This window comes from Ammospiza nelsoni, chromosome 3, assembly GCF_027579445.1.
Source record: "Ammospiza nelsoni isolate bAmmNel1 chromosome 3, bAmmNel1.pri, whole genome shotgun sequence".
NCBI lineage: Eukaryota > Metazoa > Chordata > Aves > Passeriformes > Passerellidae > Ammospiza > Ammospiza nelsoni.
The window spans coordinates 68,443,336-68,470,683 of record NC_080635.1 but is presented as its reverse complement, the minus strand read 5'-3'; the positions used below and the strand labels follow the sequence as shown (position 1 = coordinate 68,470,683).

At 38.7% G+C, this 27,348-nt stretch overlaps 1 protein-coding gene across 1 annotated transcript in view; it reads right to left on the bottom strand.

Moving 5' to 3' along the window:
- Positions 1 to 27,348, bottom strand: part of LAMA4 (laminin subunit alpha 4) — a 96,564-nt gene that overhangs the window by 27,462 nt on the left and 41,754 nt on the right. Inside the window, exons 6-21 of the mRNA XM_059467588.1 lie at positions 24,863 to 24,958; positions 22,852 to 23,003; positions 22,600 to 22,710; positions 19,844 to 19,955; positions 17,743 to 17,910; positions 16,806 to 16,999; positions 14,970 to 15,086; positions 13,211 to 13,359; positions 11,092 to 11,233; positions 9,938 to 10,034; positions 9,061 to 9,177; positions 8,232 to 8,417; positions 3,196 to 3,335; positions 1,850 to 2,023; positions 683 to 825; positions 176 to 338 (exon numbers count right to left, since the gene is read on the bottom strand). Coding sequence (XP_059323571.1) covers positions 176 to 338; positions 683 to 825; positions 1,850 to 2,023; positions 3,196 to 3,335; positions 8,232 to 8,417; positions 9,061 to 9,177; positions 9,938 to 10,034; positions 11,092 to 11,233; positions 13,211 to 13,359; positions 14,970 to 15,086; positions 16,806 to 16,999; positions 17,743 to 17,910; positions 19,844 to 19,955; positions 22,600 to 22,710; positions 22,852 to 23,003; positions 24,863 to 24,958 — 2,261 coding nt within the window. The remainder of the gene's footprint in view (positions 1 to 175; positions 339 to 682; positions 826 to 1,849; positions 2,024 to 3,195; positions 3,336 to 8,231; positions 8,418 to 9,060; positions 9,178 to 9,937; positions 10,035 to 11,091; positions 11,234 to 13,210; positions 13,360 to 14,969; positions 15,087 to 16,805; positions 17,000 to 17,742; positions 17,911 to 19,843; positions 19,956 to 22,599; positions 22,711 to 22,851; positions 23,004 to 24,862; positions 24,959 to 27,348) is intronic.

The following is a 27,348-nucleotide window of genomic DNA, read 5'->3' as shown; positions in this document are numbered from 1 at the left end:
ATATGCTAGGCAAAACTTCTTCACCATGGCTAAAAGATAGAGTTCTAAGATGATAAATGACTAAATAAGGTTTTTTTTTTTTTTTTTTAATCTACCATTTCTGTGTTTAAATGGAAGTCCAGCAAGGTTAGTTTGCAATATTTAATTTTGAATACAGAATATTTATCTGACCAACCTTGAAGTCTGGAGGCACTCCACCAACATAGAAAACAGCATTTTCAGGTTCCAAATTAAGAAGGGAGCCAGGACCAAGAACCTCTCCCTTTTTGATGAACTTTTCTTCAGCAGTGCTGCTAAGACTGGGCACAGTTAAAAACATTTTGCCATGTCTTCCGATCCTGCAGAAAAGAATTGTAAGAGAAGAGAATTTCATGTTGGCCAGACTTACAAAAGAACAAACAAGCCCCCATCTCAGGAGGTAAGTGAAAACTGGAAGGGTTTTTATTCCTTAGCAAGGACTAGTAATCAGGAGGTAAAAAAGGGAGGGACCACAGACACTGTCTCTTCCTCCCTGTGGCCCCTTGGGTCTTGGCTCTTCAAAATCAGGAAGAATTTCCATTTATTTCAGTAGGAGTAGAACTAGGCACTGAAAATTCCTGATCAGCAGTTCTAACACAGCCTTTTCTTCTTGATTTTTCCCATGACCTGTTTGATTTTGGGGAAATTCATGTTATCACTTTACCTCTCAATTTTGATGATGCTGAAGTAAGAAGGCCAGGTGCTGACTGGCTTGGCATCCAGAGGTATCTCCACATCTTGGCCCCCCAGATTATAAATGTACACAAGGTTGTCATTTTTAATTGCAAGACCAATGTAATGTTTTGCCTAAAACACCAATGGAGAAGGACGTTAGAGATAAAACATTGAAAGAGATTTAATGCAGGACATAAGTAAAGGTAAGCTTTGATAAATTGAATGACACCTTTAAATATTACTGAAAGCTATTTAAATAGAAACAAAACCTTCATTCTCTAATTGGTTGCTTTCACCGCATAAAACTGTACAGAACAAAAACCTCTGATATTTTACTTTCTATCCATTTTGACTGAGGTAAATTCAAGGTCATGAGATCTCTGCTGACCATGAATTAGTCATGTTCAATGGGAAGCTGTTCATCATTATTTAGTGTGCAGCGCCATGTGCAGGAAATAGTCTAAAGCCTAAGTATTATGCTGTAATTAAATATTCTGCCAAGAGGCGTTTCACTTGATTTATATTCAGTAGACTTTCTTTTTAGGAAAGCTTAAAAATGAAAGCCTGGCTCTTTACCTTCCCAAGAAATGGGTTGCCAGAATGATACCTGGCTTGTGAGTAGTGATTTTTTTCCTTTCAGAACCACAGTTTAAAGAACAGCTATTTCAAAGTAGTGATCGAGAGTGTACAGAGTGTACAACAGCAGCACAAGCCACAGATAAAGAAGCCTGCTTATCTTGTGGGCCTGTGACCTCAGAGATTTGGAATTGACACTGTCAGCAGCATAAACTGATTGAAGCATATCTCACAGAAGCCAGGCAGGTGACATTAACTGCTTCAGAGCGCCTTGGTATTGGCAGAGGAGATAGCAAGTGTGGCTCGCAGCAGTGACAATCAAAGCAGTACACTGCCAGGCAGTCTAATTTGCTTTTTAGAAAGAATCCTTCATTGTTTGGGGTGACAAGTCTCAAGGACAGGGGTCTCAGGAACCCTTGCTCTTTGCTTGTCACAAAATCAATGATGGTCACAGAATAGACACCTTTAGTTCTGAAACACGAAGAAAAAGTGAGAGGAAAAACTGAAGGAAAATAAATTTCAAACTGATGTATTTTTTAAAAAAATCTATGCATAAAAGTTAACTGGGCTATTCTCTTACATTCTTGTTTCCGAGGTACAAAATGAATCTGTCCGGAGAGGCTGCCAGCTGTGGGTTGTCTTTGTGGAGCTTTATGTACAAGCTCATGGAAGTGAAAGATTTCAGTTCTTCCACGTTGACCTTTGGATTGACTTCAACAGCAGATTGGCCTTCAAACATCATGGAGACTTGGACCTGCGATTGCAAATGGGCAAAGTGAGACAGGTGCTGTTGCCTGGGGTCATTACTTAAGGTAAGTGTGTAACAATACTGTGCCAGCTGCCTTGCTTACTGCAAGAGTGGAGTTGGCACCTATATATTGGCATGTAAATTGTATGTTTGTAACAATCTTTCCTGAAAGACGCTGTACAGATTATGGAGAAAGTTATCTGAAAATTGATTAAAGGTCCTAATGAACTCTGCTTAGCCATATTCATAAAGTAAATTACATTTCAGTGGGAGATAGATGTGTGCTTAGTTGAATCGGGCTACATTACTATGTATGCCACATAATGAAATTCTTACAGAGCTATAAAACTTCTGCCCATAATTTATTTCTTTGCTTTGGAAGTAGTACAACCATTTTCTGCTCATGAGTAATCCTGTTATTGAATCTACAGTGATATTTATGAGATGCTAAAAAAAATTGGAAAACTGTTCATTTTAGTTCAAAATGCTTTCAACATAACTGAAGTAATGTTTTCAAGTTTAAACACAGTATACCTGAATCACAAAATACATTTTAAAGAACAGTCAAGCACAACACACAAACTGATTTTTCCAAGTTATATTCCAGCGCTGTGAACATACAGTAATGCACTGAATTTTTTTATTTCTCTGAATGGATTCAAATATACTTGACCTTGGTTTTCTTGTTAGAGAAAAAAACCTCATTATTTATGTATGGTAATGAAAGTGGATTTTTCTCTATTAAATATGTGTGAGCCAAGGATTCTCTTACCCTGCAGAAAATTAATTCAAAAGAAAGGGGAAAAAAATGCTCTCATCTCAGAAAAGCTTACATTAAATTGCTGTAATTATTACTCATGGTAATTAGCTTTGTAGGCAATTTGCCTGCAAATTATAGGTAATTAGGTTTTGTTGTTCTGGCCATCTTATACATTGTGCCCAAACCTTTATTGTCAAGTTGCTACTGCAGTAACAATAGTCTACCGTGAATACTATGATAATGTCAAGGCTTGCAAATAGTAACTGTAAAGATTTTAATGACCTCCAATGTGCTTTGTTCCTCCAGTTTTGGGGAGGTGACAATGTTCAGGTTTGGGCTTCTAGCATAGCCCAAGAAAATGGAGGTTATAGTAAGATTTGATTATTAGCACTATTACCCAAAAGTCCAAAAGTTTTACCTTGCTTGCTACACTCCTGGTTTGAGCAATTAACTCTCTGATCCGCTGAATGCTGGAAGAAATATTGTTTGCTGGTGCCTTCTGTTCTACTCTGCGCATCTTGTCCAGGAGCTGAGGGAAAACTTCTGTAAGTTTCTTCACTGCAGTTAGAAAAGAAGAGACAGATTTTTTTTCCTCTTTGAAAGACTGGTTTTGCATCAGGAATATTCCACCCTATCCTCTTAGGTTAGCTTACCTGTCTCTTTCTGCTTTCTGACCAAGTCACAATCATGATGTGTGAGATGCAGTGATTACAGAAAGGGTAATGACTTCTAAGAATCTGGTATTGCTAAAGGTTTTGGAAATAAGTTTGCACAAAGGACACTATGTTTTCTTCAGACTATAGGTAGTACTGTGCTGTGTTATTACCTCTGTACTACTTTCCTCCCGGAACTCTGCAAACATTAATAGTTTTAACCTTTTAATCTTCCTTCAAGACAAATGAATGTTAAGCCTAATTTTACATCTGTGGCAACTGGAGCAGAAGGATTATTTGTTCAGCATTGGGTATCTGAGGCTGACCTGGGAGCTGCATCCAAGAGTTATGGTTCATGAACTCTTCAAATTCACTGTGAGGGAGATGTACAGGCTGTTTTCAGCTATGTGTGCCTCCCAGAGGTCACCATCCAGACAGCAGCAGTGGCTGCACAGGAGATGTGTTTGCTTGTGGCTCACAGTCTGCTCTCATGACAGAAACACTGCTTATTTCATCCTGTGGTGTACAACAATTGAAGGCCGATGATGATGATGATGCAAGTGCACCTAAACCGGGCTTAGTACCTGTCCTAGCCCTTGTGATTGGAAACCTCCCCTAACTTCCCTGCCTGCATCTGCCAGGGGTCATGAATTAGAGTCTGTCACTGCTGTGTCCTCAGGTGGTTCCTGTGCAAATGTCATTGTTATGGAAGGGACATGCAGGGGCTCTGTCCTGTTCAAAGTCAGAGAAGTCCTTTCCCAGGAAGATAAGCAGAAAAATTATCAAGAAGGAAAAATAACTACCCTTAATTATAATCCAATTTTATCACATCAGATTCCAATGACATGCTGCCCTTTGAAGGATATTTACACATCACATCATTTTTCATCTTTAATTAAATGTAGGTACAAGAAGCTGAGTATAATGAAATGCGATTTTAGCTGTGAGCTACGTGCATATAAGAAAAATCCAGCATTCAGAGTTAATTTTAATGAAATGGATTCACTGTAAAGGTTAAGACCAGATTTGTAGGGTTTAAAATTATATTTTAGGGGTTGCCAACTTACATCCACCTGCTCTTGTGTTCTTCTTGTCATATTTTTACCTTCATCTGAGACTCTCAGAAGGGCTTGTGTCGGAAGGGACCTTAAAGATCCCCTATTTCCAACTCCCCTGCTGTGGGCAGGGACACCTTGCACTGGATCACATTGCAGAGAGCCCCACCCAGCCTGGCTTTGAATATTTCTGGATTTTGAATATTTCTGGAAGACTGCAGAGAGGCAGGCAAAGGGGCTCATCATCAGATATAGGAGACTGTATAAAAAGCAAGGGAGGAGGAGCAGACTCCAATCACTTTTCTCTGCTTCCAGTCTGCCTTGAATAAGCCTCAGCCTTGTTCATATCAACATGGAGTCCTACAAGTCTGCTTGTTTTTGGATAGAGTGAAAAATCTGTATTTGTCAGTCCTGTTCTGTCTCTGCTTGGCTGTTTTCATTTGTGTTTTACAAAGTTCAGTCTAGGAGTGGGCCATATAGAACTTTGGACCCTCAATTTTTTTCCATTTAGTCCTGAAAGGCCTTATGTATTAGGACTTAGTAATCAGCTGTTCTATATAAAGAACTGTACATTAAAATATCATTATTTTAATGAATCTAATAATTACAGTAAATTTTGGTGATCCCAAAATGTGTTAAATTTTCCATTTAAAAATCCCCAACAAAACCCAAATCAACTTACAGGAAGTTTTTTTTCCCCTTTTTCCATTTTTAAGGCAAAAATACTGCAATCTCAGAAAATAATTTAGCAAATTGCATCTACTTTTTTGTTTTTAATAATCTGTAACTCACTTGGAATTGTGTTTGATTCATTGTCTTAAAACCTGGCTTTTCTGTTTGAAATTTGATGTATTAAACTTGAAATGCTGCTATAACAAGAAAACACAAAACTGACATCTGCAACTACTAGAACTATTGCAAAATCTCAGTATAAATCTCTTCCTCTTGGTCTTTATAATGACGTTCTTCAACGCAGAAGAACATTGATTTTGATTTTTGTCTTTGAGATGAAGGTGAGAGTGGAAAAGAAAACTAGACTTACACAGTGATAAAATATAAAAAAGAATAGAAGGGAAATTGTCAAGGAGGAAATACCCTGACTGCAACCTTCCAGACATTTTCCCCTTTTACTTTTTCCTTCCCAAACTGTCTGCCATCCTCTCTGCTGAAGGCCACCAGTTCCCTGCACAATGGCGAGATGCACTGTTCTCAGACAAACTGCACAGCCAAGATATGCTCTCACCCTTCCAAACACCAAGTGAAAGCTTTATTCAAGGGCAGTGCAGACATGCCAGCTTAGAGGCTTCAGCTGCTCTGGTACTGATATTGGCATCAAGATCAGGTGTTTTGGTGTTCCAGGCACCTGTCTGAACATTTGTTGTGACTTTCCTTTGGACTCGGATGGACATTCCTCCAGTCAGATCAACCTCTCCTGGCAGAATACACAGCTGATCTGGGAATGCTCCACCGTGCCTGTCATGTCTGCATCTGTCTTCCTGGGCTATGAATCACAATCACATCTGTCTGGAGCTCTACCTGTGCCAGCCTCCTGTGTGGCACTGATCTCTATTCTCAGATATTTCCAACTGATTTTTCTGGCAAAAACATCTCATCATAGCTTTAAACAAACAAATCAAATGCCTTCAGAGCAAAACTGCCATGGGAAAGCTTCCTCCACAAATGTACTGGGGCACACTTTGCTGTAGTTTGGATATTGGCATCTCTACAACAGTTAGTTTGTGGTCAGCAGGCCCTCCAGGAGCTCAGATAGGAACAAATATTTTCAAGGTGACTCCTGACCTGCAAACCCACCATCACAGAGAAGACATTTTTTCCCAGCACGTCACCTAGGAGCTGTTCTTGTTCCTTTTTGGGAACATAACCAAGGGAGAGCTAGCCATTTTAACTCTGTTCACTCTTACAGAGCCCCTCAAATGATGCTGGAAATATTTCCTCCAGTACAAGAGCTAGTATGAGCAGATTTTTTTGAATCCTGTATGTCTGCTGACATTTTGAGCATGAAGAGCCAAATGCAGTCTGTGTTGCTGCTCTACCCACTAAGCTGGGAAGGGAAAATGTTAAATGTAAATCAAGTGTAAAGGTGAATAAAAACAGCCTCATGTGTAAGCTACAGCTGTTTCTCTTGGAAATTTTTCATTGTACCATTCCCTCCTGGGAGGCCAATCATATCCACATTTGCATGATTTTACATGGTAATTAGAGCTCATAGCCTAAACTACTCTATGGTGATCAAAAACATTTTACAGGAATGCAATCCAAGTGCTGTTATATTAACTACACTCTTGTGGAGCTCTGTGCAGTGACTAGCAGTGAGCTTACTCATTCCCAGAGGGACAGGTTCACTGTTTCCTTTTGATGAAAAGCTCAGAGAAATCTGAGTTTCCTCCAGTTCTGGAGCCAGAAATTGGGATATTGAATAGCACTGAATTTCTTCTTGTAAAGGGAATCACTCTATACCAGTTCTTGGTAGCACTCACTTAACCAAAAATACTAGGGGTAAGGGTCTTATGGGTCAGGGAATTCTGAAAATAATGACTCTTGGGATTCCCCAGCTGAGAGGGAAGACTGTGACTTTGGAACACTAGAAACAATGTTGAGTTTGATATTCATAACACTATTTGCAGTAAAATGACACTTGAGTTGCAAACTTCCTGACAGAAGGGGAAAGGATTTAGGGCAGTAGAGCTGAGATTCAGACTGTCTGGAGTCAGAGTCAATGAGGTTATGGAATTTCTCTGGGGCACTTTTAGGAGGAAAGACATCACTGAACAAGTTTGCAGGTGATGGTAGGAGGAAAGACATCACTGAACAAGTTTGCAGGTGATGGTATCACCAAAAGCGTGAAGGAAATGACTTGTTCTGGACTTCCAACCGCCCTAGCCATAAATATCTTAGGATTAGTGAGCCTCCTGAGCAGAGTCAAGGATACATGGAGCAATAAATAGTGGTGCTGTAATCAATTTTTTTTATTAAAAATATTTTAATTTCTAAATTGTATATTTTCTTCCCCAATTATTCTTTTCCTTCTTTCTGCAGTCACTTCATTTCAGCTTCATTTTCACATCTCTTTTTCTACTCTTGCCTATCATCTTCATTTTAATTTTGTTGTCTGCCTTAGCTTTTCTTTTGTCTTTTTAGTTCCCTTAATTTTTTTTCATAATACGTTTTCCAGTGTTTCCAATAATAAAAGTGGAATTAATGTGATGTTTACAAGCTTCTCCAGAAATCACCCTGCTTAAATATTTTATTTCCTCTTTTATCCTCTTTGACCCCTTTGTTTAGACTACAAGCTCATCAAGTGAGGGACCATTTCTTCTCCGTGTTTGTACTCCTGAAGACAAAAGGGCTCTGTTTTCAAATGCTTCTCAATGTTAAAAAGCAAACAAATAAAAACCCCTAATTCACCAACCATAATAGGAAGAAGTGTTTAAACAAGCTGTTTACCATTCAGTGTGACCTTGGTACCCTGATAAAAATGAACTAGAATTCAGCAAGTCTTCAGCACTTAAGTGTTTAAACAATTTTTGGACGTCCCTGAGGATCCAGTGTTCTTAAAATATAGTCAAGACCTAGACAACTGCTAATTTGTGAAAATTTTCATGGAGGCCAAATGGTAGAAGATTATACACGATGAATGTGCAACGTAAACAATTCATACAACATGTTATTGCAGTGATTTCCTGACTTTTTAACACTGAGGAATGGCAAACTTCAGGTCACCCTACCTGCATCCCCAGCTGAATGCACAGCACTGTCGTATGCCTGTGAATTGTGCTGGAAGTCTTGCAGGTTTTGGGACCACAGCCTCACGTTCTCATCCATGGGGGTGGTAGCCTGTGTCACTGTCGTGGCAGCACTTACAGCCTCTGCAGTCTTCAGCTGAGCTTGCTCCAAACGCTCTCTGGTCTCCTCTACAGAACAAATAGGGAAGGATAGGAAATGAGCTCTTTCAAATATTCAAGTGTGTTGTGTGTCCCATGCCTTCCCACTCTCTGTCTTCCCCTTCCCTTTTCTCTTCTTCCCTTCTGTTTATATACACTGAGCATGATGCTGTATTGAATGGAATATTCTTTTGGTCAGTTGGGGTCAGATGTCCTGACTGTGCTCCTTCTTAGCCTCCCATGCATCCCCAGTATCCTCACCAGCATGAAAAGTAGAAAAGGCCTTGGCTCTGTGTAAGCCCTGCTCAGTAGCAACAAAAACACCTCTGTAATATCAACTCTGTGTTCAACAAAAATCCAAAACACAGCCCCATGCTAGCCACTGTGAAGAAAATTAACTCTACTGCAGCCAGGACCAGCACAAGTAGAATGGTAATAATTTCAGTGACAAAGCATTTAATGTCATTATGAAAGTGTTAAGGCTGGATATTTGATATCTAGGTCTAGTAGTTTCAGCCAAACTCTTTTAAGTGCCCACAGTGCCGAACTCTTAGTAGCAACTTCACATCCACATTCGAAGATAAAAATTTGCTCTTGAATGTATGAAGATAAAGCATCACAGAGATGAATGTATGAAGATAAGACATCGCAGAGATGAAGTTCCTCTTCCAACCTGTCTCTGCTGACTGCATTTTTGCGATGGCTCTCATCAGCTGGCTCCGCAGGGCGTTCATTCTGGCAAAAGTGCCATTGACTTGCCAGCTGGTGTCTGCAATGGTGTAACCGCTGCCTGTGGGGACAGAAGGGAGGTACAGCTGAGGGGCGTCCAAGTGGTGTCTGAAAAGGTAAATTCAGTCCTGGGAGGTATGTCCTTAGGCATTTACTATGCCATGGACAGTATAGCATGGCCTCTTTTAATTTATGACCTACTTGCACTCCTGACTTTACATAATCTAAAGGGAAAACCAGCCCTGCAGCACCCCTGCTTGCCACAGGGTGTCTTCCAAAATCCTGGAGAGCTGTGTTGCAGTCAGTACTCTTTGTCCTTGCTTTACCAGAAGTGCTGAGAATAGCTGCAACTGGTACACAGGAATAGTCTCAAATTGTCCTCAAAATTTTAAAAAGCAATTCTGTAATTCTAGATATTTCTTTCATTTACAGTGAAGAAAGGCCAAACTACTTTAACATTTATTATTACCCTCCACTGGTGAAATCCAGCTTTCTGAACATTTAAGCTGCTGTGATTTGATTTTAATTAAACTACTTAATTGAGTATATTTACCAGTGAACAACAGTTTGCAGGGTCACATTTAAAATGGTAGTTGTATCTGAAATGGACTTTTCATGAATGAAATAAACTATCAGTATCTAGTAGGATGAGAAAACATGAGCTACTCAAACTGTGCCCAAGGCCATTTCAAGTACTTTGTGGGGTAAATTCAATCAATAACCTATTCTGTTGCAGCAGTAATTCTGCTTAGTGATGTGCTTCTGAAATTTATTTTAATGGCTATAAGCGGATTGGGAAAGTAGAAAGGATGTATATTTACTGTCATGTGCTGTCCGTTGTAGCTGCATGGCTCGGATGAGAAGTTCTTCACTTTTACCTTTATGGTAAATGACCTGAGTATCAATTCCAACTGCAGCCTACAAGCATGTTCCAAAAAAGAAAGTCAGAATAATCCTTATCAAATATTCCACTTTATTGTGATTAATTGTGGACAATATTTTACCTGCATATAAATGCAACTGAAAAGTCACTGAGTTTCTTTGCTTTGTTAACATTTAAGATTGGCAGTTGGATTGGAGAAAATGTCTGAAAAGCAAAGTTTTCTGTTTCAAGAAAGTTTAGAGAAATGTATGGTTTTCTAAACAACAGTATTGAGTAGCAAAGATGGAGAAAATCTTTGTAATTTATCAGCTCCAGTTTAGTCCATGTGACTAAATGCTGCATGTTATTTAGGCTCTGTGACTGTTAATTTCTACTGTCATCTCAGATAGGTGATTAATGCTTTCACTTCATGGGGAGCTGCCTTGCAGTCTGTAGCAGTATGCTGGAAACAGAGGGCTGGACTTGAAATCCCTCAGCGCTCTGGGGTGCAGACCCCTTCAATCTACCCAAATCCTCTCACTGTCCTACTAATAAATTGCTGGTAAATAACATGTATACGGGTTGGTAACTACAGGCATACAAAAAATATGTTTGTAGTTGTAGAAAGTATTTTTGAATAGAAAGACCAGAGAAAAAATTAGCATCCTACTCCTTACACTGAGTGCATGAGTGGGCTTTGTCCCATTTCAGCCTGATTTTCTACGAGGTGCAGTGATGACTTGACCACATTTCCTGCCACATGGCACTGAGTGAAGCAGGAGGACTCCAGCACTAAATGCCAGCTCAGGTTCCTGCAGGAGCAGGAAGTTGTCTGTAATTTCACAGAAATGTCTCAGTGTGAGTGACAACACAGAGCAGCATCACCCTATGGGACAGGGACAGAAGATCCTATTGTGTCTTTTAAATACCAGGGGACTTCAGACTGGAAGAATAATTAACTACATGGGATTTAATTCAGGAAATAATAAAGGAAAAAACTGTGCAGTGAGAAGTTCAATACTGCCAGTTAAGATAAATAGTTTTTTCTTTATACTTAGGTGCCTGGAGTCTCTGAAACATTGTAAAGTAAAAACTGGTATGAAAATTACTTACATCCTTGACGCGGTTTGTTGTGTTCAGTGCCAACAATGCAACTTCATTGGCTTCTTCAATATAACCAGCAATGTTTTCATACACATTTGAAGCATTGATTGCCCTTTGTACCAAACCATTTGAATCAACACCGTACAAATTCCTGTTAAAAAGAGAGCAAAAGGTGAAAGAAACCAAACTGAATCAAAGTAGTTTCTGACTACATAATCACACACATAAATGTGCTTGGTCTAACTGGTATTCTCTTTGTTGGGTCTGACCAATCTGAAGCAGGTGAAAACTGTGTGGATAGAAGAGTCTTCCCTGCCACTTAACTCTGAGAATTTAGTCCTTAACATTTATGTGAGCAGCAACAAATGACTACTCAGCTTTTACTTTTTTTTTTCTTCTAGATTAGATATCCCATAAATTAACAGAATAACAGGTCTATCAGTAATCCTTCTTCAGGAATAATTCCTATCCATGAATGGAAAGACCTATGTGTTCCAGTGACCAGGATAGCTGTGTCACTGTCCTGTCTATATATTCCAAAGGTAAGTGGGAAAAGGGGGAGAATCAGATGAAGAACTACCCCTAGCCATGAGAATTTGCAGGAAGCTAGACTGAAAGAAACCTTTCATGTCATGGTTTTGATCTGCGTATTAGGTGATAACTGATCTTCAGGGGAGATTCCAAACAGAAGATAATTCAGGACTCAACATTAATCTGTTAACAATTTTGAACAGATATTATTTTTTTATGTTCTGGTGATAAGCAGATTTCAAAGAATATTTTAGAAATAGATTCTAAATATAGATGTATTTGCACATGTGTGCATTCACTTCAAAGTGTTTGCACACTGAGAGATTATTAAATTTCCAGATTCAGCATTATTTAAAGAATTTTCTGCTAAAGTCCCTTAAGGCAAAACAATAAACTCTATCAAATAAAAGCCTAACAGGCTAATAAAGCAAACCTATAAAACCAAGATGTTTTGAAGACAGGCTAAATGTTTTAAAGGATTAAAGTTTCACTGCAGGACAATCTTCTCAACAAACAATGGAGTCAGCATTATTCCATATGGGTATTTTATAATTACTTTTGTTTGCTTTTTGTGAAATTCCTAATGTGTTGGACTTGTTAATAATTTTTAAATTATTTTGGTAAGGGAGGAAGGGTAGCTATATGCGGTATTTTTTTCTGGTTAGTCTGCTGTCCTCAGTTAGCTGATCTCAGACTGAACATATTGTTTGGTTTTTATGTTTCTGTAGTTTCTGTGATATTATAGAACAGTTTCAGATGTCAGCTTTAAACAATTGCATAAAAGAAGACCATCTGGTGGTTTTTTTTCTCTATTTTAATCTCCTATCTAGGGCATACGAATATTAAGAAACAACTGGTATTTAGATAATATACTTGAAGAGTAGTTGTAAGCTTATCTTCCAAAAGCATATGCCTATGATATTACTTAAGGTAGAATTTGGTGACATATTTTATTTAAGAATTCATTTACAGCAGTGATTTTTTTCATGGATAGTCCCAATTGCAAAAAAAAAAAAATTAAATTTACCTACAAGTGATTTTTTAGTAAATTGGTGCAATGTTGATGCATTTAGTATCTTCCAGCAAAATATAATGACATACAGTAAGTTTTTGATATTGTTGTGAGCCAGTTTCATTGGGGCAGAACCTACTAAGCATCAGAACTGCTCCATCTGTAAAACTGTTCTTGGAATAAAATTATCTCAAAGCTCATTTTGTACCCTGTAACGCTAAGCATCTTTTTAATGTAAATGAACTTACTGGCATGAGCAGTTTCTGCAGACCCCATTTAATCTTGCTTGTATTATGCTATTTTTCACTAATCCACCTTTCTTATTTTGCTATAGGAAGAGGAGAACATGCCCATTTAGACTAGAGAGAATGTCATGCAAGATATATTCTTGTTCTTTAAAAAATTCCATAGATTTTGCCTAGTTCAACTTCAGCTGTTCTCTGTGGACCATGACAAGTCCTTCCACACAAGACTTAACACTGATTTGTTTAGTGCCTGTTCATTGTCACTGTGCTTCTGCTTGTCTCTTCAGCTGTTCAGAAAGTGGCACTTGTATGAACAGAATCTGCTGAAGTTAAATTTTACCCATCCAGCTCATCAGCAAGTCTTCTTAGGTTTTGTGCATGATGCATAGCCTTCTCTACCAGTTCATCATCAAACAGGGACAGGTTGGCTATTTTTTCTTGCAGTTCCTTTTTTGCTCCATCTATTTCTGCGTAGAACCCTGATGCATTCTGAACAAAACGGGGAAGGGAGGAGAGAAGATGAAAGCTGTAAAAATCAAGTCTGCATTTTAATTATTACGGGTTTTTTCACCCTTTATGTTATTACAATGTTCCTTTATTTCTGGTAGAGTTGTTTTATTTTACATCTTTAAAAGAAAAAAGGGAAAGATCTAATGGTGAGTGCAAGTATGGAGACAAATGCAGGAAGATAAAAATCAACAAAAATTCCAGAAATCACTTAGGAAGACATTGGAGAGAGATGCATAAAATAAAAAAGAAAAGTGGTAAAAGTCTTACTATATGTCTTACTATATGTCTTACTACAAATGTCTTGTACATTTGCTCCAGAATTGTGCCAATGACAAGTCTTTTAGAGTGAAGTCCCCTTTCTGCCTTCTTGCACAGAGACATTCCTCATGCTAAGACATCTTGGATTAGTCTAATTTGCAAATCAGTCCACCTAAATGCTACCTATGTATGTATAGGCAAAGAGAAGTGGAATCCCTTTGCCTTAGCCATGTTTCTTCCTTTTATGAAGTACTTGTGGAAAGACCAGATTCACCTTCTCTCCAGTACACAAGCTTGCTGATGTATTTGAATATTAAAAATGTGGCAACATGTGATTATAAATACAAAATACATGAAAAAGAATGAAACTGAGGGAGGGAAAAAGGGTGAATGGGTGAAATATGAAAATACTTGTTGCTGATGAGGATGGACAATGTATAATGTTTTTACTTCCTTCCCTGCAGTGTGAACATCCTCAATGGGGAACCCAAAATGATAAACTGCAGCAATTTGTTTTGGACAAAACAACACCAGAGGAAAACTCCAATGTACTTCTTGAACACAGGGATGATTGCAAAGTAAGTTGTCTTTCTGTTTTCTCAAATTATTTTTTTCAAAGAAAAATTAATTAATTTTGATAAATGCTTTTGTGTCAAGAAGTGGGCAACTATGACCAAAATGAATGCTTGTGGAAGATTTTATTTTTTCTTCAGCTATTTCAAAATTTTAACGTAAGTCATGAAGAAAGAAAGCAGTTTTGGTAAATATTTTACTTAGCAAATTCCTATTTTTATTTTCTTTATTTTCTCTTAGAAAAGCCAAACGCCGAAAATATCTACACATTTCCTTCAGCACCATGTCTGATTTAAAACACTGAATAGTAGTCTAAGGCTCCAGAAAAGGATTTCTATACAACAATCTGGTTTTATATGTTTGACACAGTGCGTTGTTCTAATTCTGGTATCTGGATCTTTAGTGTTCCTCCATGATCACTCATAGGCACTAGAAAAGGAATTTAGCATATAATGCAGTATTTTACCAGAACATCTTTAGGCAGCTGCCTATGAATGAAATAATTGAGAACTCTACATCATAATCTTTCATTATGCTTTGCCTACAGTAATGTGTCCTTATATTAGAATTTTTTTTTTTTTTTACAGTAAATTGTAATAACAGAGCTTTTCATCCAAGAAAACCATCTACTTTTTCAGGGAATATTAACCAGTGTTTCACTGAAGCAGTATGAAGAAGAAGAGCTTTTCCATTAGTGATCTAAACATGACTTCAAAAAATCTGGATGTATCATTTAAACCAGCCACTGAAGCACTTACCTTTATTACTTCACTTAACTCAGAATTGACCTTCTGTGGTTCTTCCAAAATAGTTGTGGCACTGAGCAGAATGCTGTTCACTTCATCCATTTGCTCTTTTGTCTTCTCATGTTGTTTCTAAAAAGAAAGCTCAAAACATAAATTGTGTCCAATACCATTTGTGCTTTGATGTGTGCTAATCATTTTTGTTAAATGTGCTGGAGTTAATTCAAAGGTAGCGGTGAGCTAAATAGATTTTAGACATATCAGAAGTCTGATTTTCCAAGACAGGTCTAATTGCTACATATTATGATGTGAATTACTTTTTGTTTGTTTGTTTTGTGAAAAAAATGTTGGATGATTTGAAAAAAAATATTAATTTCATTTTATGTTACAGCCTAAGAAGCTATTGGAATGAAGCACTATTCAGTGCACAGCAGAGACAAATTAAACATGGATTTTTCATAGTCATCTGGAGACTAAATTTTTCTGGAGTTTTTTCTAAATCTACAGTACAGAGATCTCTTATCCTTGTCCGTAGTAAAGCCAGTGTGAACAATCTCTTTTGTACAGCATCTGCCTTCATTGTGAGGAATAATGGAGATCCAAATGGTTAAGAACAGTGAACAAATACATCTACACACTTCAGGCTTTGCTTCATAACTGTGAGACAAGCTGCAGCTTGGCACTGTAATTATGGAACAATGGAGGAACAGAAGAGGTTTTGTACTTAAGGATCTCAATCTCTTGTGAAAGGATTCACTAGAAGAGCACTCCTGATTTCTCTATTGAATTTTTACACCTTCCATATCAGCATGAACTTCTAGCACTGCAAATTTCAAGAAGTCAAACTCTGCCACTGATGCTATGAAACACAGAGGTTGGCCTGAATTTGTAGGATCCTTCTTCAAATCACAAAATTGCTCACTAATGCCCTCTTCTCCAGAACACAAACAATTTCAGCCTTTGAAATGAAAACAGTTTGATTTGAATGGCCCCAAATTGTTCTTTTTGTAATTTTTTTTTCCTTGCTGAAAAAATAAATTTAAAGTTTTAGGTGGGATATTATGGTTTTGAATTCCTTAAATGAAATTTATGAAAACAGGGAAAGAATCACAGAACTGCTCTGAAGAGAAGGGGACAGGTCACCTCTGAGCTGAAGCTCTACTTTGTTCAAAACCCTGAAACTGTTAATTTGGACAGGGCACAGGGGAAAACTGTTGTAGGCTTATAGCTAAGCTAGCAAGTTCACCTAGCAAGTAGGAAACCAAATTTCAAGGTACCTATTGTGGAGCAGTTAGACAATGGATTTGGGCTTGAAGATTCAAGGGCAACTGTCAACTCCTCCTGAAAAAGTGGGGATATATTTTGTTTAAAGTGGTTTAGAGGAAGTTTGGATCAGACAGCATGGATGCACTCAGTCCAGGGCAGAGTCTTTATAAGTAATTATTTTCTTAGAACAGAATTAGTTTTGTGAACATGAGGCCCACCCACATTATAAGTCAGGACACAATATTTGTAGCAGCCATGCTACCTGAAATTTCAAGCTGCTTGAGTTTTACTGTAACATGCCTTTCTAGTCTAGGCATAAATATCCATCTCTTCCTCGGTCTCATGAGGCATGACCTGCCAAAGCTTCTCATTTATTGCCACTCCACAAATAGATAATAGTACCTTGCACTTCTGCAAGCTGTTTCTTAGAACTGAAGAGTCAAACTTATCCTGCTGAGTGCTCCAAGAAATTCTTTTTTGCTGTGGTGATTCCTGAATCTAAATTGTGTGCAATCTACTGTTTGAAGCAGTGGCAGAGGTGGAGTGTTCACAGCCAACACTTATGATAAATGTGGTGCACAGTACCTCCTGCCTTTGGAGCCTGGCTGTGTTTTCCCTGTTTATATCCTCTGTTTGCGTAACATAGCCAAGCGCCTCGCCTAATGCCTCCTCCAGGTCTGACAGCTTCACGTCCTGTTCGCTGAGCTGCTCCAGCACATCAGTTACCAGGGATCTGGTGTCATTGTGCTTCTCGTGAAATGCTTCCATTTGCTGTAGCACTGGGAGAAAAATAGGAGGCCAATAAATCCAAAGCTTGCATTTCTGACAGAACTTACCTGTACAGCAATTTCTTTGCTGTTACTAAGGCGACAGTGAAACACATTTTGTAAAGTTCACTTGAAAGATTATATACCTAGATTATAATTTTCCTTTCTCTTTTGAGAAGGAAAGATGCCTCTCATTTCACTATTTCATTTTAATCCTATTACTTCCCCTCTGAAATATATTTTATTAAAAGAAACCAGGTCTGTCTTTGCCTGCTTTTAATTTGTTTTTCATTGTTAAACCTAGGCAGCCTGTTCTGGAGAAGACAGTCTTTATGCCTCATATTCTGACTCATATTCACTGAGCTGTGAGAATTGGGCTGCCACTTTTTCCCATGTTAGCAGCTTTTCCCTCTCTGCTGGTGTTTGCTGCCCCCATAGCAGAGCTGGCAGGGGGGATGATGCTCACATGAGCAATGCCAGCCCTGCCATGAACCTTCCTGAGCAGCTGTTGTTGAGGTGCTGCAGTGCACGGGCACACACAGACACACAGACCTTTTCCTCCCCATTCTGCTGTGAGGAGCACCAAGCACGAGCAGGGACTTGGGGCAGGAATTTGGGAGCAGCAGCATCTCCAGCTGGTGCTTGCCAAGTGCCTGCTGGTCCTCCCCAGGGCTCAGCAGTACACCCAGAGCTGCCCAACACCTGCCAGCTGAGCATCAGCACGTGGCTGAATGGAAACCTGACTTAAAACTCACACTCCTCTGCTGCCTTTTCCTCCTCATCTGCAAGTTGCCTCTGATTAGTGAAAGGCTTTCGGCGTTTGATCTCCTTCAGCATCTCCTCAGCCACGCTGCGCTTCTGGGCAATTTCTTCAGGGCTCAGCTCTTGTTGAATTGCATAGTATTTTGACTTGCTGCTGATTTCTAGGGGGAAAAGGGAGCAGATGGTCGATTCAGTATGACTACAGAGAAATAAATACTGTGGACTACTTTTACTTTTGTGAATTATGATACTGATGGCAAAACAAAGTTTTAATTATCTTCAACTCCATAGTAGATAATCATTATGTTTAATCCAATCTTAATATTAAACCTGTAAATAATTCACATATTCTGTCACATGTGGAGGTCTCAACAGAAGAGGATGGGATTAAGCAGATGTGGGTTGTGTGCATTATTTGTCTTGACATTTCTTATAGGCTGAGATAATAATTTTATTTTGGATTCTGTGGCATGTAGCAGGCTGGGGATTTCATCTGGGATCATAGTTTTCAAGTGCTGCTGTTTATAAGATAATAACAATGCTAAGGAGACTGAAGTAACCTCATTTTCCATCTGCAGAAGTTTGAGGCACCCTAAGGAGGTAACATATGGCTTCTGGCCTAGCTGGTTTGGAGATAGATACTATTTTAAGGTTTTGGCCTCAGTTCAAAAAACATTGTTTTACCCCTGCAGCTGAAATTGAGTTTACCCATTCCCATTGTAATCATTACAAAGTTTACTCACCTCTCACTCCCTGGCCTTGAATACCAATCACCTCCTCTTCTATGTCCTGTGACGTGTGTGCCTTTCGCTAGCGTTTGTCACTAGCTTTGTGGGTAAACAAAGTTGGCAAAACCAGCATTATTCTTATGGAAGATTTTAATAAAAAATAGGTGGGTAATTGTGGCACCACTGGTTTTTTGGCAGAGTGTCTGTATGTCTGCTCTTTCTGGACCCTGAGCTCATTAGAGGAGATTTAAGGGCTCATACTGAGCAGAAACTGATGATGACCATGGATTTCTATTTCCTTATGCTGGCACATGTGTGTGTGTGCACATGGGTTGTGCCTCAGTAGAAGAACAGTTTTGAGCATGGTGGAAATGATTTTCATCTACTTGTTTCCAACTGTTTTCATTCTATTCACAGCCATGAACAGTTTTTCTTCTATAACAGCTTAATGCAATTGTGCTATTTGTGTGCCAAATTAGATACATATCTCCCTTATGTCCTGTTCCAAACCAATTCATACAAAAGGATGATCTACAGACACCACCCATGATTGTTAGTGACGTGCAGTGAGGCTCATGCTGACACTTTTACTCACAAATTGTAGAAATAAAATGTGATAGATGGCCAGACAGTTAATGTTTTTTTAGCATCAGAGGTGTAAAAAGACAGTACAAATAAAGCATACTACATGGTCTTAGCCTGGCTCTTTTTTGTGATAGGACATATTAACCATGTTTCCTGAGAGAAATTAATGGAGCACCTGTGGAGGTAAGGATAAGCAGGGATAACAGTTGATATGTAACCACTCTTCCTTACACAAGCTGCCAGATGGCTTGCAATAACTGCCAAGATAGAACTAATCAGGTCTATTAATCAAATATTTTCAATTGGAAAAGGGCTGTTTAACCTCAGCTACCAGTCAGCATTTCTATTCTGGTGCCATGGACTGCTTTTGCCTACAGTTGGCTTTGCTGAAGACTGGGGAAAATCTGTTCTGCAGCAGGATGGAGGCTTTCATGTCACAGGTGTACAGGGGACAGGGATGTTTTTGAGTACATTGATTTCATTGCTTTCTGCAGGTACTGAAGAAGAGGCTGCAGCTGGTTCAATCTCATTTTTATATTTCAGGATGGTAATGGTATGTCACAGATATTCCAGATGAAGATGATTATCTCTGACTAGGAAATCTTTTTTGAGTGCAGTTCTGCTTGAGAGGGTGTTCACTGTTGCCATAAATTACGTATTGTCCAATATATCAGATTTTCCTTTGATATATAGGACAGTAAAAATTCTTGATCCATTAATACATGAAGGTTTCATTAATGCATTCTTGACACTGAAATGAACCAGGAATGAATCTGTTTACCTTCAATGTTATCTCTTATATCATTGAGCTGCTGCACAAGCTGGGAAGCACGGCTGTTGATCTCCGTGGTTTCCTTCTGTACCAGGCGTCCTTTGCTGGATGCTTCATTTCCCTATGAATAAACCATGAGAGGTGAACATTAGATTTCTTTTCAGATGTGAGGATGGGCAGTATAAAAACACATTTTGCTTTCTCCTGGTGAGCATGTGGAAGTCCTTTTTATCATATAAAGTAGTATTTAAAGGTGTTCAAAGTGAAGATCTGTCTTGTCAGTGTTTTCAGAATTTCAGAGTGACAGATTAAATCCTGTTTCATATTTATCCATCGTTTGCTGCAATAAAACTTCCATAAATTATGTTCAGTTGTAAAACTCCATCTACTGAGTCTCCTGAGGCATTCAGTGGAGCTGGCTCATTTTGTTGCTGGGTATGGCATTTTCTGAGTAAGCAAATAGAATGAGGCAAAAGGTGTCAAGCTCTCAACTCTTTTTAGATCTGTGTCTCCCTCAAGTGAGGTCCCCAGCCCTGCAACTTGTTAAAGAAAAGGAAAAGCCCAAGGATTGAAAATACTCTGAATAGCACAGACACGATCCTGTACTGCATTGTGTTGGGGGCTGCACTCTGTATTGTGTTCCCTTACTCAGGGTTTGTGGAGGCCCCAGGTGGCATTTGAAGGCAGGGCCAGGGTGGGCAGCACCACTAAAAGGGATGAGCATAATGATAAAACAAATTATAAGGGTTATGAGACTGATAAAATAAGTGTAACGGTTAGTAGAAATGTTCCTGGTTCCCATCTTCCAAATATTCAGGATCAAGCTATGTGCTGTTTTACTCAAAGCTCATCCCATGCGGACTGGGAGTTACAGGAGCTATATTTAGCTGGACGATTTGCCTACCGTTGGTCCATTCACCCTGCCTTTGTGTTTTAGATCAGAATCTGCAGCAACCCATCCCCTAGATGTAGGGACATGCACATAAGATGCTCTGAACAGAAAATGCTGGGTGACTTGGCAAAACCCACTTAAGCCCTAGCACCCATTTTCCATAAATGTACTCTGAAATAGCAAAAGCTCAATATATGCAGAGTTAGTATTGTGGTCTTCCACTGTCAGAGTCTGGGGTCATTATTTCCTTGCCCTACAAGCAACTACAAGTATTGATGTGGAACTAGCATTAACAGTAACCAGGAAGAACAGACCAGAAGAAATGCTGAATTTATTTGCTCAGGGACAGTAAAACTGAGGAATGAGGAAAGAAATCCCCAGATAGTACTGCAAATGAAATGTTATTATCCAAACTCACTAAATATTCATAGAAAACCAAATGCCTTAATCAGTCTGCCTGCCAGCTACAGAGAGAGACACTGAGGCATGTCAGCTCAGACAGATATTCACAGGTACGGAGCTGAGACTGTGAGTTGGTTTAATAAAAGCTCTCTTGAACATAGGCATAGTCTGTATAAATCTTATGTGTGTTTTTAACCAACACTTACTTAGCCCTTTCTGCTACGTAAATGTTGATTAAAAACACACAAACCTAAATTTTCTCTTCCCCTTTCCTTTGTGTTGCTTTTTTTGCCCCCTGCCTGCTCCTATATTTGAGTTTTAGTTTAAGGTGCAATTTTAATTTGTCTTGTGAAGGAATTGGTAAAGGGAATATGAGGTCTGGCACTTTGCAATAAGCATGAAATATAATCTAGTTATATGGCAGCTGCAGCTATCTTTGATAATAACTTGGAGTGATGTATTTTACTAATATACGTATGTTGCAGCAACAGAAAGATGTTTAATATTAGCTTTTTAAAATAGAGGATAAGCAATTTTAGACCCTATTTCTTCTCTTTAAATATATCATAGCATATATAGTATTCTTCTAGGATGCAATGAAAGCGTTGTGGGAGATGAGAGCTGATAAACTTAATTTTATAGCCTGGCAGCTGAATGCGGATGCAACATTTATGATTGTAATTGTATTAAAAATATCTTGAGTGCTGATCAAGCTCCCATCTCAGTGGGTACATGAAAAATCTTTTAAACTGGGAGTTTTGAAACATATTTTGAAATGTCCAACTGGGACTAATTTAAATTTAAGAGAGCATGCAAGTAAAAAAAATATAGTACAAATGCTCCCAAAATCAATCTGCATTAGTTTAATGTTGGTTACTTCACTTAGAAATCAAAATGTGAATGAGAAAGGCAATGTGTCTATCTCAGATCAAACATGTTGTGTAGGGGATAGATGGGAACTCAGATCCTGAGGGGAAGATTTTTGTGAGTGGTGACAAACCTCCAACCATACTCAACACACTTTTTACCTCCTTCCTTTTCTGCAAAGAAGACTCGATAATTCATTTATGCTTTTAATTCATATTTAAAGTAGAAATTTAAAAAATAGAAATAGAAATAGAAATGGAAGGTTCTTCCAGCTGTCAGGGCACACCCACTCTTGTTTGGTGAACCTAAAGTGTCAGAGTAAATGTTAAGAAATGTTTTTATATGAAGAGGAGTCAAACTCTGGGGCAGGTTTCCTAGAAAGATGATTGATGCCCCACGTCTGTCAGGATTTAAGAGGCATTTGAACAATGCTCTTAATAAGATGCTTTAACTTTTGGTGGGTCCTGTATTGCTCAGACAGTTGGACCAGATGATCATTTTAGGTCTCTTCCAACTGGGACTATTCTGTACTTGCCTCTTATGCCAACAGGTGAATATGACAAGTGCAAACCCTCAGATCTTTGGCAGAAGGCTGTAAACAAACCTGTTCATCAAGTGTTTCTGCTTCTCTGACAAGATCATTCATCTCATCTGCAGCATCATCAACCTGGATGGTCCAAAGGGTAGCATGATTCTTCTTTTTGGATATTGCCTCCTGTATGTGAGAAAAAAAGTCAGGGCATCTGAAAACAAACTCCTTCTCTAGTGAAGGCAGAGATTGAAATTTACAGGAATGGAGTGGAAATTCAAAGATTCAAACTACATGAAAAAAATGAAAAATCATCAATGTTTGTACCTGGAGATGAGTGGTAGTGAGGTTCAGGTCATTCAAACGCCTTTGAGCTGCAACACCTGTAGAAATGCTCAGTAAAGTGGATTTGCTTTCGTCGATCGTCAGAACTGACAACCGGATGTCATCTGTCAAATCCCAAATGCATTTATCGCAGCCTGATAAGAAAATAAGATAGCATAATTTTTCTTTTGTGTTTGTGTCAGCTACAGCAAGTATCTAAAATTCATGTAATAGTGCTCTTGACCCATGGTGTTCACTCTCTTTGTCAGTGATGCTTGCTGGTGGATACCCCTTTTCTTTCAATTTCATCCTCCCACTTCCAAGGTTATTTCTACAGTACAGTTATGACATTTGTAGCTGAGCAGCACCAGATGGGACTGCTCAAAGAGGCTGACACAGGGATTCTGTAATCAGTTGGGAGCGAGGGAGAGGTATTTCCTGGCTATTCCCTAGGCGCTACATGTTTGTGGCCTGAAGGACAACAGATGAAGGCCAAACAAAACCAACTGCATTTTGTCAGAACCTCAAACTTGATATTTAAAACTTAGTGGTATGAGAAATAAGGATGTCCAGCACATGGGCTCTTGACCACCTACTTGGTTACGAGGACAACTTCTAAAAGTTATAATGTTATAATGTGCTTGGAAAGTGCTTTGGCAGAATTATATCCTTGTTCCTGCTGAATGATTGTTGTGCCACCTTGTTTATAGTGACACTGGTGCCAACACTGAATGCAAGAGACTTAGGTGAATGTGAAACACAGATTCCTACAGATACTTTTGCTTGATATTTTAGTAGATCCCAGAAATGTTTTCCTTCTGGTTGCTCTTCAGGCACATGACCCCTCTTCTTGGGAGCTCGTTCAGGAATGCATGTGTGCTACACACTCTGCATTATATACAGGTATAAATACACAAACATTTAAAAAATACCTGTGGTTACCAATAGCTACAACATAGTACTCCTGGAAACTCCCCAGGCTTCCCATCATTAGGGTATGGGAGATAGCGGGCATGGAACTGACTGATGGATAAATGCCAAGTTGTCAACAGCAGCAATCTATATTAGATGTTGTACTGGCTTTGACTGGGGTAATTTTCTGCACAGTTAATTTCAGTGGCTAGTATGGGGCCATGTTTTGGATTTGTGCTGAACACAGAGTTGATAATGTGGAGATGTTTTTGTTGTTGCTGAGCAGGGTTTACACAGAACCAAGACCCTTTCTGCTTTTTGTACTGCCATGCTGGTGATGAGACTAGGGATGTGCTGGAAACTGGGAGGAGACACAGCCAGGACAGGTGACCCCAGCTGACCAAAGGGATATTCCAGACTGTGTGATATCATGCTCAGTAAATACAGTGGGGAAAAGAAGGAGGAAGGCAGGGGGGACATTTGGAGTGATAGCATTTTTCTTCCCAAGTAAATATTATGAGTGATGGGGTCCAGCTCTCCTGGAGATGGCTGAATGCCTGCCTGCCCATGAGAATTAGTGAATGAATTAATTGTTTTGCTTTGTTTGCAAAAGTGTGTGTAGCTTGTGTGTGCACAATTTTTCTGGCTTTTAGCCTTCTGATTCTCTCCCTGTTTCTGTTGGAGTGTGTGGCTGTGTTGTTGATGGAGTTAAACCACAACTAGAAAACCATAAATTATATGCAAGATGTCAAAGTTAAGTTGTGAGGACAGCTTTAAGGGCCAGAATATTATTTTTCAGGCAGTGTGTCTCAAGGTCTATGGAAGTGGCTTTGGTGATACTTCCCTGATGCTCTGCAGTTTGGACCTGAGTGTGTAGTCTGCATAACAGAGTTGGAAATATGCCTGTACTCAGATAAGTGTGTGAGAACATGCTGAAGTACTCAATCAGCAGGACATTGTGTATATTCACACACTTAATGCCCTGTGGGACCACCATCAAAATCCTGAGCCCACTGGAGTACCAAGCTCTTAAGTTACTATTTGTAAGCTATAAATACAAGAGCAGCATTAATTGTTGGTGTTTTCATGATAACGTTCTTACTGATGGTCGGGCAGTCTGTGTCAGTAGAAACTTCAGGACTGTCTGCGAGGCACTCTCCAGTCTGGCTGTCACACATTCTGCCTCCACAGTTACATGCTGGGGAAAAAGAAAGGACTTTTGAAAGAAGAATCTTCAAAATGTACAACTCCCCTTCCCAAGACTAGAGAAATTATAATACTTAGGATTGTGTGTGGGTATTCAAATCAATATGAAGAACTTATTGGACTGATTTTCCTTTCAGTACTTGGAAAAGGCATTTCTTGCACTGGTGAAATTTGAACAAATAAAGTATGAAGTGGAAACACCTGTTTCCAGAGAAGAGTGAGAATACCTCTGCTGAAATTACTTGTTCAAAGCTTGCTCATGAGTCAGCGAGGCCAGAGCTGCCCAGAAGGGCCATTGTACATCAATGTCTAGAGAGTGTGACATTTAGGAGATGTATTAAGAACAGTGGGGCAACTAAAGTTAATTATTAGTTACAAATCTCTCCACAGCCCTGTGGAATTTTTCAGCACTCTGTCAGGCTGTCACTAAAAAGGCTTTGCAGCTATCAGGAATTGATTGTGGACTCCAGTTACACTGTCAGCTTGAACATATCAAAAAGTAAATATCTCCTACCACTTACAATGAAGAATAAATGACGTTTTATATTTTTTCAAACTTGAGAAAGCAACACTTTTATTGCCAGCACGAGTGGCTTTTTAAAAAGCCCAATTTTTAATCTAACATCTCTAAACCTCTTTCAAGGTTTAATTGGCCTTTTAAAATATATTATTTTAAAGACTAAAATATTCTTGGAACACTTCAATACAATAACAAAAACTCAAGCAGAACATAAAAACAGCAGTAATCTATCTGGAATTTATTTTGGTCTTGTGATTAATGGTTTCAGCAGAATCTCATGTAACAAAATATTTTATTGCAGCCCATTAATTGTTATGTATGAATTTCCCTTGTATTTACATTTCCCATTGCACGTTCAAGGATTTGTCAAGAGAAAATACGTAAAACAGCTTCAAAGACAACATCCTGCACTGATGTCAGAATAATTTTGTGTAAGTGGACCAGTGTTAGTAAAACACTGTCAGTAGTTTTGTACTGTTTTAGTACAGTTTTTGTACTAATGTAAGAACAGAAATTGGCTATGAATTCTCTGATATGAGAATTCAGCATTTTGGTCAGCATTTTGACCTTATCACAATCTGTGCCTTCCAGCTTTTGGATCTATGATTACTTTTAATTTGTTATTTCTTTTTTTTAAGAAAAGTATCAGTTGAAAGTAGAGATTTCTCTACCTATATCATGGGGACTGGGCTATTGCCAGGTATCAATATTAAACTTAAAAGGTTAAAATTTCAATGAGATTGGTGCACAAGATAATAAAATAGTGTCTTCTTATTTAAATGAATACCTGTGAGTCTGCTACTCTAAATCTTATAGCAAATTAATTTCAAAAGTAGTTTGGACTATTTTTCAGCTACTGGTTTAAGAGGTACCACATTTTTAATAGGGAATTAAGACTTTCAATGATACCATAGTTTGCTGGTGGGGAAAACTTCTAAACTTATCTTTACTTCTGAGGGCCATTTGTGGAGAGCTTTGAACCATGGCTAAAGGATTTGTGATTAAAAAAAAAAGTTGCTTAAAGCTACCATTCACAGCTACCCAGATTTTTGTCTTCCACTCAAAAGGAAAAAAAAAGATTTGAACTGGTAGAGCTGTTTGTCAATTTAGTGGTCTTGCCTTTTTTTTTTATATACCCTTTGAGATGCTCTATGGAAATATGCAGACTGGCTTGATTCATACAATAATTTTGTTTCTCTATTTTTAGTTTAAAGAAGATATTTGACTTATTTCAGAGTAAATTCTAAGCAATAGTTCCTAATTTTCCCAAAAAGCCAAACAAAGGATAAGCTTTCCCTGTGAACTAGAGAAATAGTTTGAATATTGTGGATGTATTGATGCACTGCAATCTCACAGTACTGTCGAGTACAGCACATTGTGGTGCTCAGCAGAAATGAAGATGAAACAAGAAGTGTGTAATTCTCTGAAACATAATACTGCAAAATCAGGATTTGCTAGAGTGAACTTCAAGATTAAATTCACTTCTGAAAAGAGAAAAGCTGTACCTCTTACAACATACTCTAGCACCCAAGCACTTTTTATTTCTAGCAAAGATGAAACACTGCAAGGAAATCTGCTAATGAAGAGAATTACCACACTGATTTGAAGTCTGTGTGAAGAGCCTGTACAGAGAACTCCTGTGTACCTCGTTAAGGGTGCAAACAAAAAAACTGTACTGAGGTGATGAAAGTTTGAGTTTTGAAACTGCACTTTCAGAGGTACCTTCCAAAATCATTATTGCATAACCTGCTCAGACACTTGGAATGCCTTGGCTCTCAGACTTCTGGCAAAGTTACTCTTAGGTGTTCGAAGCTTTTGGCCATGGGCAGGGCAAAATTGCTGCGGTTTGCAGAGTTGAAGGG